The 13,939-nt window shown below is 37.5% G+C and overlaps 1 protein-coding gene across 23 annotated transcripts in view; it reads left to right on the top strand.

Annotated features, from left to right (window-relative positions):
- Positions 1-13,939, top strand: part of NEB (nebulin) — a 203,973-nt gene that overhangs the window by 113,516 nt on the left and 76,518 nt on the right. For all 23 annotated transcript variants that reach the window (XM_018063007.1, XM_018062893.1, XM_018062997.1 and 20 more), the window contains 10 exons: positions 445-756; positions 1,790-1,993; positions 3,429-3,533; positions 4,103-4,210; positions 5,055-5,366; positions 7,348-7,551; positions 7,893-7,997; positions 12,486-12,590; positions 12,691-13,002; positions 13,681-13,785. In XM_018063007.1, the coding sequence (XP_017918496.1) occupies positions 445-756; positions 1,790-1,993; positions 3,429-3,533; positions 4,103-4,210; positions 5,055-5,366; positions 7,348-7,551; positions 7,893-7,997; positions 12,486-12,590; positions 12,691-13,002; positions 13,681-13,785 (1,872 nt within the window). The remainder of the gene's footprint in view (positions 1-444; positions 757-1,789; positions 1,994-3,428; positions 3,534-4,102; positions 4,211-5,054; positions 5,367-7,347; positions 7,552-7,892; positions 7,998-12,485; positions 12,591-12,690; positions 13,003-13,680; positions 13,786-13,939) is intronic.

Here is a 13,939-nt window from a genome sequence, read left to right as displayed (position 1 = left end):
GCCACCCCACTGTGCCTTATTTTTCCCATTTGAAATATGTGATAATACTAATATCAGCATCATAGAGATGTTATGAGGATTAAATGAGGTTATAATTGCGTCTATTCAACTATTTTTACCTAAAGAACTCAGCAGTTTCATATGAATTGATCTAATACTTTGAAGCACTCATAATAGTGTCTGACATATAGTGATTGCTCAGTAACTGTTAGCTATTATTTTTTTATTAATCTTGTCCACCATACTATATCCCTCCTGACTTGCTCATGTCTTTAATGAAAGTGTCTAAAATAGCCCTGTCTTATTTCCTTAAAGTGAATTGAAATATATAATGACTGCCCATGTTGAGCTAATTCACACTAAGGCTGAAAAAATATTCCAGAAGCATTTAATGAAAAGTCCTCTTCATTCATATGTCTTTTATCTACTTTTTCATAACTGTAGTACAAATACAAAGAAGGTTATCGTAAGCAACTGGGCCACCACGTGGGTTACCGCACCCTGCAAGATGACCCCAAATTGGTATGGTCTATCCATGCTGCCAAGATTCAGAGTGACCTAGAATACAAGAAAGCTTATGAGAAGTCTAAAGGAATTCACAGTACACCGCTGGACATGATGTCCATCGTTCAGGCCAAGAAGTGCCAGGTCCTGGTTAGCGACATTGATTATCGCAATTACCTGCACCAGTGGATTTGTCTGCCAGATCAGAATGATGTGATCCAGGCAAAGAAAGCCTACGAACTGCAGAGCGATGTGCGTATCCTGTCTCCAGATCCTGGTAGATGTGTGTCTGTGTGTCTAATCACAGTGTATTCCCTAAGGATGTAATTTAAATACTGATCTTAATAGAAGCTAACATAGTCGGTATATTTCCATGGAGTTTGTTGGAACATTTTATATCATATAGAAGATCCCTTCTTTTAGAAGGCCTTATTCATCAAGATGAAAATCACTCTTATTCTATGTAATTAGGTAGAAAATTTCAATCTCAGTTGTCCTGATCCATTGCATTTGCATGATCAGGTATCTAAATGTCAGAAACAGATGTAAGCATAAGAAAATGTTGGATTTCAAGTTTATTTGACACATATAGGAAAAATGTGTAAATATATGTTTATATATTTATATATATATTTAAATAATTTTAGAGAGAGAAAGAGGAGAAATGTACATTGATGTAAGTATGTATTTTATTTATCATTATACATGTGGTACAGTGGTAAAGAATCTGCCTGCCAACACAGGAGATACAAAAGACGCAGGTTCAGTCCCTGGGTCAGGAACATCCCCTGGAGGAGAAAATGGCAATCCACTCTAGTATTCTTTCCTGGAAAATACCATGGACAGAAGAACCTGGCGGGTTACTGTCCATGGAGTTGCAAAGAATTGGACACAACCAAGCAACTGAGCACATACCTGCTTCTAAGGACCTTTTTATCTCAGATTCCTACAGATGTTATCCCCAGTGGCACGTCAAAGGCAGCCTTCAAGTAGTGAGCACAGAAGCTCAGTCTTCCGTAAAAAAAAAATTACGTGTCATTGCAATCTCTCATTCCACAAGTGCTAGTTGCCAGCCCTGCTCCAGTTCCTATATGATCCTCTAAACTTCTTGCATAGGTGTGTGCCAGAGATGTAACACTCAAATGTTAACATCTGATGTAGATCCTTGAGTTTTCTGGCACTGGCACCCAGCTGGTTTAAGTAGAGGTCGTGTGTGGTTTGCTGGCATCATACTCTAGTACATGAATGGACTCTGCTGAGCTCTGTGGTCCTCTCCTTCTTATAGAACCTGTACAAATCAGACCTGGAATGGCTGAAGGGTATTGGATGGTTGCCAGAGGGTTCCGTGGAAGTGATGAGAGTAAAGAATGCCCAGAATCTCCTGAATGAAAGGTTGTATCGCACAAGGCCTGAGGCTCTCAAATTCACCAGCATTGTTGACACCCCCGAAGTTATTCTGGCAAAGATCAATTCCGTACAGATCAGTGAGGTAAGTCAATTGATGATATGTTTAGACAGATTGAATAAGTCTCAATAAAAATTATAATTGTGAACTTTATTTTCCAATTTTCTTTGTTATGGCTTCTTAGATTCACTCATCATTTAAAAATGGACATTTAATTTTCAAATACATGGCTTTTTAAAAAGCATCTTTGATATTAATTTCTCATTTTGACATTAATTTCTCATTTAAATGCTTTCTTCTCTGCAATCACCGTCTGTGTTTTTTTCAGTCTTTTAGCTGTGTTGATGCTTTCAATGGCTAAGCCAAAGATCTCTCTTGGTAAATGTCACATTGCACTTGAAAATATGTGGGTTATTTACAGATACCTTTTGATATTGATTCCTAATATAATTCCTCAGTGATAAGGGAACAGACTCTGTATGGTTTTAATATCTTTAGTCCATGAAATTTTTGCATGTTATTTTATGTCCCTGGATATGTTTCAGTGTCTCCTGGTTTATTGTCTATGAGAACTAGAATAGAACTTGTATCCTACTATTGTGTGAAAATTGTATTAATCTTAATATTGTAGAATTGGTTCATAATGCTTTTCAGGTCTGCTATATCCTTCTACTTTTCTGTATATTCATTTTGTTAATTTTTGAGAGTTTGATACTGAAACTCCAATTGAAAATCTTCATTTATCTACTTAAGAAATAACATATTGTATAATAGAACTATATGTAACTTTGTTCTGTATCCTCCAAGTCTCCTGTAAATGTATCATACTTTCATAATTTAGAAAAGAGAAAAGAAAAAATTGTAATTGTGAACTTTAAATTGCTAACACCAAGATTAGAATCTTGAATCTTGAACATACATGTATCCAGATAGAATCTCATATAACCAATCAATAACAGCATCCACATTTCATTTGCCTAGATAACTCTTTGGTCAGTATAAGTGTGGTAGGCATTTTCATGCTCCATACACTCTCATGTATACTTTGAACACATTTTGAAACCTGGCCTGTGTAAAGGTCCACCAGTTAATACCATGATCACAAAATTGCCACCTTTTTATTGCTATTCAATGGTGAAATAAGTTGAAAGTCCAGAGGCTGCTCTAATATTAGACATTATGATAGTTATTTGGGCCAAGAAAGCCAGGACTCAATTAGAAATGTGGATTATCACAGTTACCTCAAATGAGGGCTTATCTGCCAGATAATTACATGTGAATAAATAAAGGATGATAAGTTCATGTTTCTGTTTCATTTTACATTTATAACACGCATGAATGTGTTCTTGTTGAAGTCACTTTTGGCACCTTTTGAATAAAAACACAGATGAAAACAAAATGCGATTTACATTTATATCTGAACACATCCAAAGAGAAACTTTCATCATACAGATAGTTTTACTCATGTGGTAATTGGCTTATTTACTAATCAACGATCCTTTGTTTTCATTTTTACCAGCCATTGTATCGTGATGCCTGGGAGAGAGAGAAGGCGAACGTGAATGTACCAGCTGATACTCCCTTGATGCTGCAGTCCAAGATCAATGCCATACAGATCAGCAATGTAAGGCCCTGCACACCCACTTCACACCATGTTCTCTGCCTCACCAACCCTCTCGTTAGTGTGCTCCAGAGAGCGCTTAGCAATAGGCATTTCATTAACATTCCTTTTACTTCTAGTCTTTAGTGATAAGTGTGCACACACCCATGAGACTGTGTTTATAATATGTCTTTGTCTTTTTTAGTAGGAAAAATGTAGTTTACACCAAACACATGACATCAAAACATAGATATGCATGTATAGTAATATTTAGTTTTCTTTTTTAGTGGCCTATCATTGATTTTTCCTTTTAAAAGCCAAACTATGTACACATAATTTTTCTCATTTTCATATGATTTGTTGTCTTTTAAATTCTCTTCTTTAAAAAAATAGATTTGGGAAGAGAATTTTACTAAATGTCATTAAAATGTACTAGAATTTAAGTTCAGTATGAAACCTGTCTATTTTATACATCTCAAGGGAAAGTCAATTTTTCAGTGTAAATGTTAACGTGTATTCTTGAACACATCAGTAGTGCTGACTCAGTAGCCCCCTCTTCAGATTGACTGTGTCATTGCAATCCCCATTTGCAGAAAAAGTATCAGCAAGCTTGGGAAGATGTCAAGATGACCGGCTATGACCTGAGAGCAGACGCCATTGGGATCCAGCATGCCAAGGCTTCCAGGGACATTGCCAGTGATGTGAGAGCCCCTGTTTGCTTGGCCTTAACAAACACTAATTCACAGACAGTCAGAGAGATAAAGCTGTACTAATCTTTAACATAATTCCCCAGGAATTATATTTAAGTAGAATGAAGGGCATTGTTACTAATGTCTTGCTTTAAAATCCCAAATTCAAGAACAACTTTGACGACTGACTTCTCTGCTTATTTCCACACTTTATAGATTTAGGCACAGATTTGGATTTTCTTTTCAATATCTTATCAGTATCAGTTAATGTATAAACTCTTACAGAGATCCAGTGGGCACAAAGAATTCTATTGTTTCTTGAAGTGCAGCATGCCTAGGTGGTTCCTGAGATAATTTTATGTAGTACGTGGACTAGCATTTTTAAAACAGTTACATTTGTTTTAATGTGTGCTAGAAAAACACTGATTTTGCCCACTTAGATAGGATTATAAATTTTAAAATAAAAATTGTAAATAAGTTTAAACTTTAAGATACATTTATGTAAACAAGAAATCGAGTTGACAAAGTAAAATATGAAGTACAAGTGGTATTGTCACAAGGTTTTATGGCAGAACGTGTGCGACTGGCACACAGTGGCCGAAGTCTGGGAAACAGTGGGCAATCCTATGCTGGAGCACAGCCCAGAAGCACAGCTCTTGCCTTTGAGGTGTGCACAATGTTTTCATGAATACAGACGTAGAAGGCAAACCAAAGTATCAAGTATAAAACTTGTAGTATGAATTTAAAGAAAAACGGGGCCCCCAAAAGGGTAATATGAGGGAGTTATTTGAGCAGGCTGTCCAGAAAAAGTTAGTTTGGAGACACAAATCTTCTTTCTTCTGTTCACATCCACCAGTATCTATACAAAACTGCTTACGAGAAACAGAAAGGTCATTACATTGGGTGTCGCAATGCCAAGGAAGACCCTAAACTGGTCTGGGCGGCCAATGTGTTGAAGATGCAGAATGACAGGCTGTACAAAAAGGCATACAATGACCACAAGGCCAAGATCACCATCCCGGGGGACATGGTGTCCATCAATGCTGCCAAAGAAGGCCAGGTGTTAGCAAGCGATGTGGACTATCGCCAGTACCTACACCAGTGGTCTTGCTTTCCTGACCAGAACGATGTGATCCAAGCCAGGAAAGCATATGACCTGCAGAGTGATGTAAGTTGCTGCTGTGGTGCCTGGGGGCGTGGGGGTGGTGACTGTTCCCCAGGAAGACAGCCTCCCACAGCCTTGCCCGGTCACTCCTTCCAATGTTCAGGAATGCTTTCCCTGCCTGAGCACTCCCCTGGAATATTTTACTAAGTTTGTTAATCACAAGCCTTACTTCTGGGCTTATTCCAAAAGTTTTCATCTTCATTGTTGGTGGTACTACCAGAGTTTTTCTATAGATTTTGTTAACGTATTCATTGTCTGACATCATGTTTCTTCAGTTGAAGAATGACAGGGGCTGTCTTCCTTGAAATTAATTTAAAAGATTAGCAGCATGCTCTAAGCTCACTCACTTCCCTTTGTATTCTTCACAACATTATGTTTCATTAGTTTGCCCAAAGTATTTTTAGATGTACTTATATTTTCTAACCATTCGATCTTTTGAAAATGATGAATTCTATCAGGATATTTGTTTCTTGTATAGAATGAATTCCTTCTTTTAATTATCTGAACTTCCCTTAAGCTTCAGGAGATATTTTAATATAATAGATGAATTTGTTATAGAAGAGTAAACCCATCATTTGAAATAATTGCCATTTGGTGAATTTAGTCCAGTTTCTAGATAAATGCAGTCTCTTAACCTGAATCACATAAAGAATGCATATTGATCAAGTTCTTAAAAAATGATAAAGGGAAGCTTCAAAACCTATGTAATTCTTTTCAAGAATCCTTCTAGATTTTGGGTATCTGTCATACTTCACACACTAAAACATATAACCTTCTTCACTAAGGTAGAAATTTCGCTTCATTCCCTCTTACTCCTTATTTTAGCTTGATATTTGTATCCTATTAATATTAATGTACTATATCTGAAGAACACAATGGTTTTTTAACGAAATTCATAACTGGTGTTTCACATAAAGCAATTTTATCTGGTTAACCACTTACATGTTCCTGAGAAAACATGTGGAGATAGCCAAGAAAATGCAAATCCCAGTTCAAAAGGAAGTGCTGTCCTGAAAAAGAAAACCCAAGTGGGACTGAAATTGTGGAACTAGGGAGAGTTCTTAATTATCCCTTTAAAAATATTTATTAAACCTGCCATGTACCATGTCTTGTGCTGAACACTAAAGGCACAATGGTGAATAAAGAAGAACAAGACGAAGTTCCCGACTTAAGGAAGTTCCCGTTGATGATAAAGGAACAGATGTCAACTAATGAATAGCAGCAAAAATGGGATGGCTGAAAAAGACTGGTCATTGCACTATGAAAAAGTGAGGTGGGAAAAGCTTCTCTGGGGAAGTGCTGATTTAGAGAGAAGAAAAGAGAATAGGAGTTGGTGGTGAGGAAAACGCAGTGAGGACATTCCTGCAGAATGACCAACATACACAAAGGGGGGTGTATGTAAAGCACAGACTGAAAGGCCAGTGTGGTCAGAACATGTGGGTCAAAGCCCGTGTCAGATGAGGCTGGAAGAATGAGGAGGGACTGATGCTAGACCATCAGCACAGCCTAGTTTATGTTAAGATGTTGATCTTTATCCTGAGACCAATGGGAAGTCATAGGTTTGGAGGATGTTGTGACATCAGATTTGAATGATGAATTTTGTAGAGACCATTCTAGTTTTTGTGTGGAGAACTTGTTGGAGAATCTATTATTTTTTTCAAAATCTGCATTGGCTAATGAGATGATAACCAAGATATTCAAAAATCTCCCACACATCCCCCAAGCAGGGCATCCCTTCTGCATCATTCTCTTTCTAGAATTTGTGTATGTGCATGAATACACACACACACACACACACACCAGAGAAGACAAGCAGGACAAGTGCTGCTGTGCATATGAAAAATTCTTTCTGTTAGCCCCATGGTCAGCTTAATTTTTGTTTCTGGAAGAGAAAATATAACATGAAAAACTGCTTTCTTACTTTACCACAGATTAAAAAAAAAAAACAAAAACCTGCCTCTCCTGACTTTGTTTCCTTTCCCAGGCCATCTACAAGGCTGACTTGGAGTGGCTACGTGGCATCGGCTGGATGCCTGAAGGATCTCCGGAAGTATTGAGAGTCAAGAATGCCCAGCATATCTTCCGAGACAGTGTCTATCGGACACCTGTGGTGAAACTCAAGTATACAAGTATTGTTGACACACCTGAAGTTGTCCTTGCTAAATCAAATGCTGAAAATATTAGCATTGTGAGTCACATTTTTGTTCTGTATTAAAATTCATGTTATAAAAGGAATGCTAAATAATTAATCTGGTAATCCATTTGTAAGATAATAATACTGATGATAGCAAAGATTTTAGTGATGTTGACACGGTTGTTTTGTTACTGCTTACTAATTTTAAACAAAAACTCAAAGTACACATGAAAGGTAGTAATACAGATTCCATAACAAATTTGAGTAATTTATGCAAAAGGATTCTGGAAATTTTTAATATGAAAAGATTTTGGACCAGAAAAATCAAAAGTTGTGCGCTGCAACTAGCAAAATTACAAACTGTGATGTAATTTTGTTATTGGTTCTTTCCACAGCCAAAGTACAGAGAAGTTTGGGACAAGGATAAAACTTCAATCCACATAATGCCAGATACTCCAGAAATTAATCTTGCTAGAACCAATGCTCTTAACGTGAGCAATGTAAGTACTGCAACAGACTCCCCTTTTGTTTGGAAAGTTGCCCAATTGGTAGGAAGCTATCACTAGGGAACTCTTCATAGCCAAGGAAGAGAAGATCGTGTGGGTAAGGAGGCCCTTGCCCAGGAGTGAGGAGAGGGGCAGATCCCTGGTTCTGAATCACTGGGTAAGGCCAGTTACTGTGAGGCGGTCTCAACATGAAAAAAGAGAGAAGGGAACAAGGAGAAAGATGATGAAAGAGGAATGAAGAGACACAAACAAGAAAGGGGAGTGAATGACAGATTCAGATGAATATAAAATAATTAGAATTCATTTCACAACGGTATTTAAATTGATTTTAAAACCCAGATATATAGGGGATTCTTTTTATGAAATTATAAACTACTAAACTTGACACCAGGAAAAGAATAAAAACATATTATAAGAAGTGAAGAGGGTTATTAAAGACCTCTCCTCACTCCTCTATGATGTCAGGGTCTCCCAGATGATTTTATAGGGCAATTCTTTCCAAACTTCAAGGAATAAATAACTGTAGAGCCTAATGAAAGAAGGAAAGCCTTCACCATTATCAAAACTTGTCCAAGTGCCTCAAATGAAAACTATAGACCAATAATAATGAGGAAATCTTAAATGAAATATTAACAAATCAAATTTGATAGTATGTGAATATGATATGATACAAATAACTAAGATTCATTCAGGAATGCCAAAAATATTTCATATTCAGAAAACAGATAATGTGCTAGAACAAAAGAGAAAAATTGTATGCTCATTTTATTACTTTTAAAAAGATGTATGACCAAATCAAATATTGATTCTTATTTTTTTAATAAAATCTTAGCATAATAAGAATAAATGAATGTTTTCTTGTCATAACTAAGAATAAATTTCAACTCAAAGACAAGGCTCATCAAGTAAGTAAGTTTCTCATTCAAGTCAGGAGCAAACAAAGGATGCCCACTAGTTCAGTTCAGCTCTGTCGTGTCCGACTCTTTGCAACCCCCATGGACTGCAGCACGCCAGGCCTCCCTGTCCATCACCAATTCCTGGAGTTTGCTCAAACTCATGTCCATTGAGTCAGTGATGCCTTCCAGCCATCTTATCCTCTGTCATCCCCTTCTTCTCCCACCTTCAATCTTTCCCAGCATCAGGGTCTTTTCCAATGAGTCAGTTCTTCACATCAGGTGGCCAAAGTATTGGAGTTTCAGCTTCAGCATCAGTCCTTCCAATGAATATTAAGGACTGATTTCCTTTAGAATGGCTGGATCTCCTTGCAGTCCAAGGAACTCTCAAGAATCTCTTCCAACACCACAGTTCAAAAGCATCAATTCTTCGGCTTTCTTTATAGTTCAGTTTTCTTTATATTTCAACTCTCACATCCATACATGACTACTGGAAAAACCATAGCTTTGACTAGATGGACCTTTGTTGGAAAAGTAATGTCTCTGCTTTTTAATATGCTGTCTAGGTTGGTCATAACTTTTCTTTCAAGGAGCAAGCGTCTTTTTATTTCATGGCTACAGTCATCATCTGCAGTGATTTTGGAGCCCCCCAAAATAAAGTCTGTCACTGTTTCCACTGTGTCCCCATCTATTTGCTGTGAAGTGATGGGACCAGATGCCATGATCTTAGTGTTCTGAATGTTGAATTTTAAGCCAACTTTTTCACTCCCCTCTTTCACTTTCATCAAGAGGCTCATTACCATCTTTTAACATTTGCTGAAAGTAGCTTAGTGATAAGCTTCTCATTTATGCCAAAATAATTAATTAACAGTAAGGATAAGAGGGCTTCCCTGGCAGCTCAGCGGTAAAGAATCCACCTTCCAGTGTAGGAGACACAGGTTAATTCCTGGTCCAGGAAGATCCCACATGCTGCAGAGCAACCAAGCCCACGTGCCACAACGACTGAGCCCAGGAACTGCAGCTACTGAAGCCCGTGTGCCCTAGGGTCTGTGCGCCACAACGAGAGAAGGCACTGCCATGAAAAGCCAATTACTCTGCAACAGAGTAGCCCCTGTTCACCTCAACTAGAGAAGAGCCCGCACAGCAATGAAAAGCCAGCAATCCATAAAAAAAGAAAAAAAAGAGTAAAGAGAAAAATATCAGAAAGAAAAAGGCAGAATTATCATCCTTTGCAGAATAAATCATTGTATGCCAGGGGAAAGGGAGAGATCAACTTAAAACTCTGTTAGATAAAATGAAAGAATTCAGTTACATGGGTAGCTTCACAGTTTAAGAAAGTTCAAGAAAGGTAATACCTTCATGAATCACAGAGATTTTTCTTTGTGTGGAACAGTATGACCTTAGAAGGATACTGTCTTTCTTAACACAGTCCATGATCGCTCAGAACCTTTTATCTTACAAAAAATAATAAATCTTTGTGAGAGGAGTCTTCCAAGTAAAGATTCCTCACCATGTGCCATACTGCACCACCAACTTTATTGTAATGAGCCTCTTAGGAGCTAAGTTTTTCCAAGGGCTGGGAAGAAAGCAAAATTTTGATGCTTCTTTTGGACTAGAATTGGTACAGTATATGGTACAGTATATGGTGCACTCACTCATCCAAGTGAGTGGATGGAGAGACAGCCAGCTCTTCACTGCATAGAATCAGCCTCTTCCTTCCAATCCATAGACATCTTTGGAAAAAGAATTCTGGAAAGTCTCATGTGCTATCTTTTGCATGATAACTTTCTCAGCTGGAAATACCAGAACGCTACCATTAATATCAGGCTTCCTAGATGGCATTATTGGTTAAGAACCTCTCTGCCAAGACGTAAAGGGATGCGGGTTTGATTCCTGGGTCAGGAAGATCCCCTGGAGGAAGGCATGGCAATCCACTCCAGTGTTCCTGTCTGGAGAATCCCATGGACAGAGGAGCCTGATGGGCTACAGTCCATAGGGTCGCACACAGTTGAACACAACTGAAGCAACTTAGCACACACCATTAGCATCATGATATAAGCAAGACTAGTATTTGACACCATGCCAAAAGTAAAGTTGTTAAATTTAGATACTAATGAGAATGGCTTCTGTTTTGGAAGGTATCAAACATCCTATTTGAATACTAAACAAAATATTTACTTTCTTTATACATAGTGTTGCTAGTACTGTAGTCTTGATAAATTCTCTATTTTAAGTAATTTTCAGCATTTAGAAAGCAGTTTTTTCAGAATATTTGTATATAATATTATGGGTAACCAAACAAATTCATGTTAAATTGATTCGTTTAAACTTGACACCAATCACATGGGTAAGACAGTGAGTGTTCTTTTGTTTTTAATCATATGAGAAAGTTCAGACTTAAAAAGATTAAAGAATTTGCCCACATTCTCGCAGTTAGTAGGTGAAGAAATTAAGTCCTAAGTCCAGTTTTTTTTGTAGCTCAAATAAAAATTATATCTGACCACATAAAAAAAAGTGTATCACATAAGAAAAAATAGTGTAATAATATATGTAATAAAACAAATACAAAAAATTTAAAATAACATAATTACAAATTTCCATTAAATATTCTCTATTATAATACATTTAAATGTGGAAAACACTTTCTTTTGTATGAAAACAAGTCAAGCATTAAAATAGGCCCACTCAAACTTAATACAAAAACTTGAATGAAAATTCATATAAAACTTATCCATACTTACAAGGACAGATCCTATCTAAGCACTCATTTTTCAAAATGCAAAGGCCATGAAACTAATTGAAATTCACATCTCCTTTCTGCCTTGTTCAAGCTCTGAACAATGGTGATAGGTTTGATTTCTGAATTATACATTTAAATTACTACTATTTCTAACATTGTTAATACAGAAGTTATCCACTTAAATGTGAACATATTTTTAGAAAGTTATCTGTAAATCAGCCACTATTTTCATTGACTTCTCTTTACAAACACAACAGCGCTACACTTAGAAAATGGCCCATTACCTCCAATCAGTGCTTCCGTAAAAAGATCTAACACCCCCAAACAATATGCATCAACAATTGTATTAGAAGTTCTGAAAAAAAAAATCCGTGTAGAGAGGGAAAAACCCTGTTGTTTTTCAAATGTAAACGCTTCTTTTTCAAATGAAAAACCCTCTTGCTTTTAAGAATGTAAAAAGTTTATAATTCTGAAGGTTACAAAATTGAAATGAAGAATTAAGTAGAATTATGAGGAAATTCAATAATAGCCCATTAATGTCTGAACTTAAACTGATCCCAGTACTATCGATACAAGAAGCACCTAAACTCTTTTACATCAACCATAAACAACTATATTGAAATTCAAATTAAAAAAAAAAAAAGCCTTGTCAAGTCCAGATCTTTAGATTTCAGACATGATTTTGTTCTCCAGTACGTTGGTCCATAATGATTCTTTGACCTATTCTCTTTTTGTAAACTGGTTCTAGGACTTCAAAACTGTACCCCTTTGTTATTAATTCCACTTGAACCCCTGTAGTCACTGATGAGTTTGAACCGGGAACAATACTTTGTTTTTCCTCCTCTTCAGAAACTTTACCGTGAAGGCTGGGATGAGATGAAGATGAGCTGTGACGTTCGGCTGGACGCCATCCCCATCCAGGCTGCCAAGGCCTCCAGGGAGATCGCCAGTGACGTGAGTGTGGCCTTGCTTACACCTCAGTTTTCCATGCAAATGCCCCAGGTGCATAGCGAGTTCGTGCTGCGATCCATCTGCTGTGTTTTTCTGTCTCCAGTATAAATACAAGCTTGATCACGAGAAGCAGAAGGGACACTACGTGGGCACCCGCACAGCCAGGGATGACAACAAGATCCGCTGGGCCCTCATAGCTGGCAAGATTCAGAATGAAAGAGAATACCGGATGCACTGGGCCAAATGGAAGTCTAAGTTCCAGAGCCCCCCGGATATGCTCTCCATCGAGCACTCTAAAAATTCCCAGACTCTGGTCAGCGACATTGATTACCGCCATTACCTGCACCAATGGACGTGCATGCCTGACCAGAACGACGTGATTCAGGCCAGGAAAGCTTACGATCTGCAAAGCGATGTGAGTGGGCTGCATTTTAGCCTGAACTCTTTCATCATTTTCCCAGGACTCCCAGAAAGTTTATGTCATTAAATCTTGCATCATCACTTCATGTCTTTATACAGCCAAGAATTTGGTTTTGGTTAGAATTTATAGTGTGGTATCAAAATCACCCGTACTATGAAGGATAAGGAAATAAGTGGTAGTTGAATATAGTTCTTAATTGTATCACGTTAAAGACAACTACTCTGAAAGTATTACTTCTACAGAACTTAAGCAGCAACAGAGGTTTAAATTGTAAGTAAAATATTGGCAGTCCATGGACAGGATACAGGCATAGATATGCTGTTTTAGTTGACACAGTGTTTTTAAATTTTGAATTAAGTTTTAAAAAGTTTTAAAATCAGGGAATTTTGTATACAAATCTAGGATTTCCCATTTTGTTGGAAAAAAATTAGAAGATGGAGCTCCAGACATGAACTAGCCATTGGTAGTCAGGACCTCGAGCTGAATTAAGGCTAAACCCCTTTAAATAGCAAACATGGCCCCCAATTTATTATGCTGCTGCCTTGTTAATTTACTTAAGTTACTTGTCTGGTGCTTGAGTATGTCATCCTTAAATTGCATTTCTCCATCAGACCAACGAATAGAATAAATGTGACCGGGCTCACTGACTTCTTCCTGGTCTTATTTTCACAGGCTATTTACAAAGCTGACTTGGAATGGTTACGTGGGATTGGGTGGATGCCAGCTGATTCTGTTTCTGTCAATCATGCCAAGCATATGGGAGACATCTTCAATGAGGTATTCCAAGATCTTATCCTGACGTTCAGCACATTTCCTAAGAGACTAAACAAAAATACACCAGCTAACATGCAGTCATTCCCTATCAACAATTACAGTTTCAATTGCTGTCCTTTCCAAAATAATCTTGTACTGTCCCTGTCACATTGTGGGA

This window comes from Capra hircus, chromosome 2 (genome assembly GCF_001704415.2).
Source record: "Capra hircus breed San Clemente chromosome 2, ASM170441v1, whole genome shotgun sequence".
Taxonomy (NCBI): domain Eukaryota; kingdom Metazoa; phylum Chordata; class Mammalia; order Artiodactyla; family Bovidae; genus Capra; species Capra hircus.
Note: the sequence above shows the minus strand (reverse complement) of the source record. Positions and strands in the feature narration are given on the sequence as shown.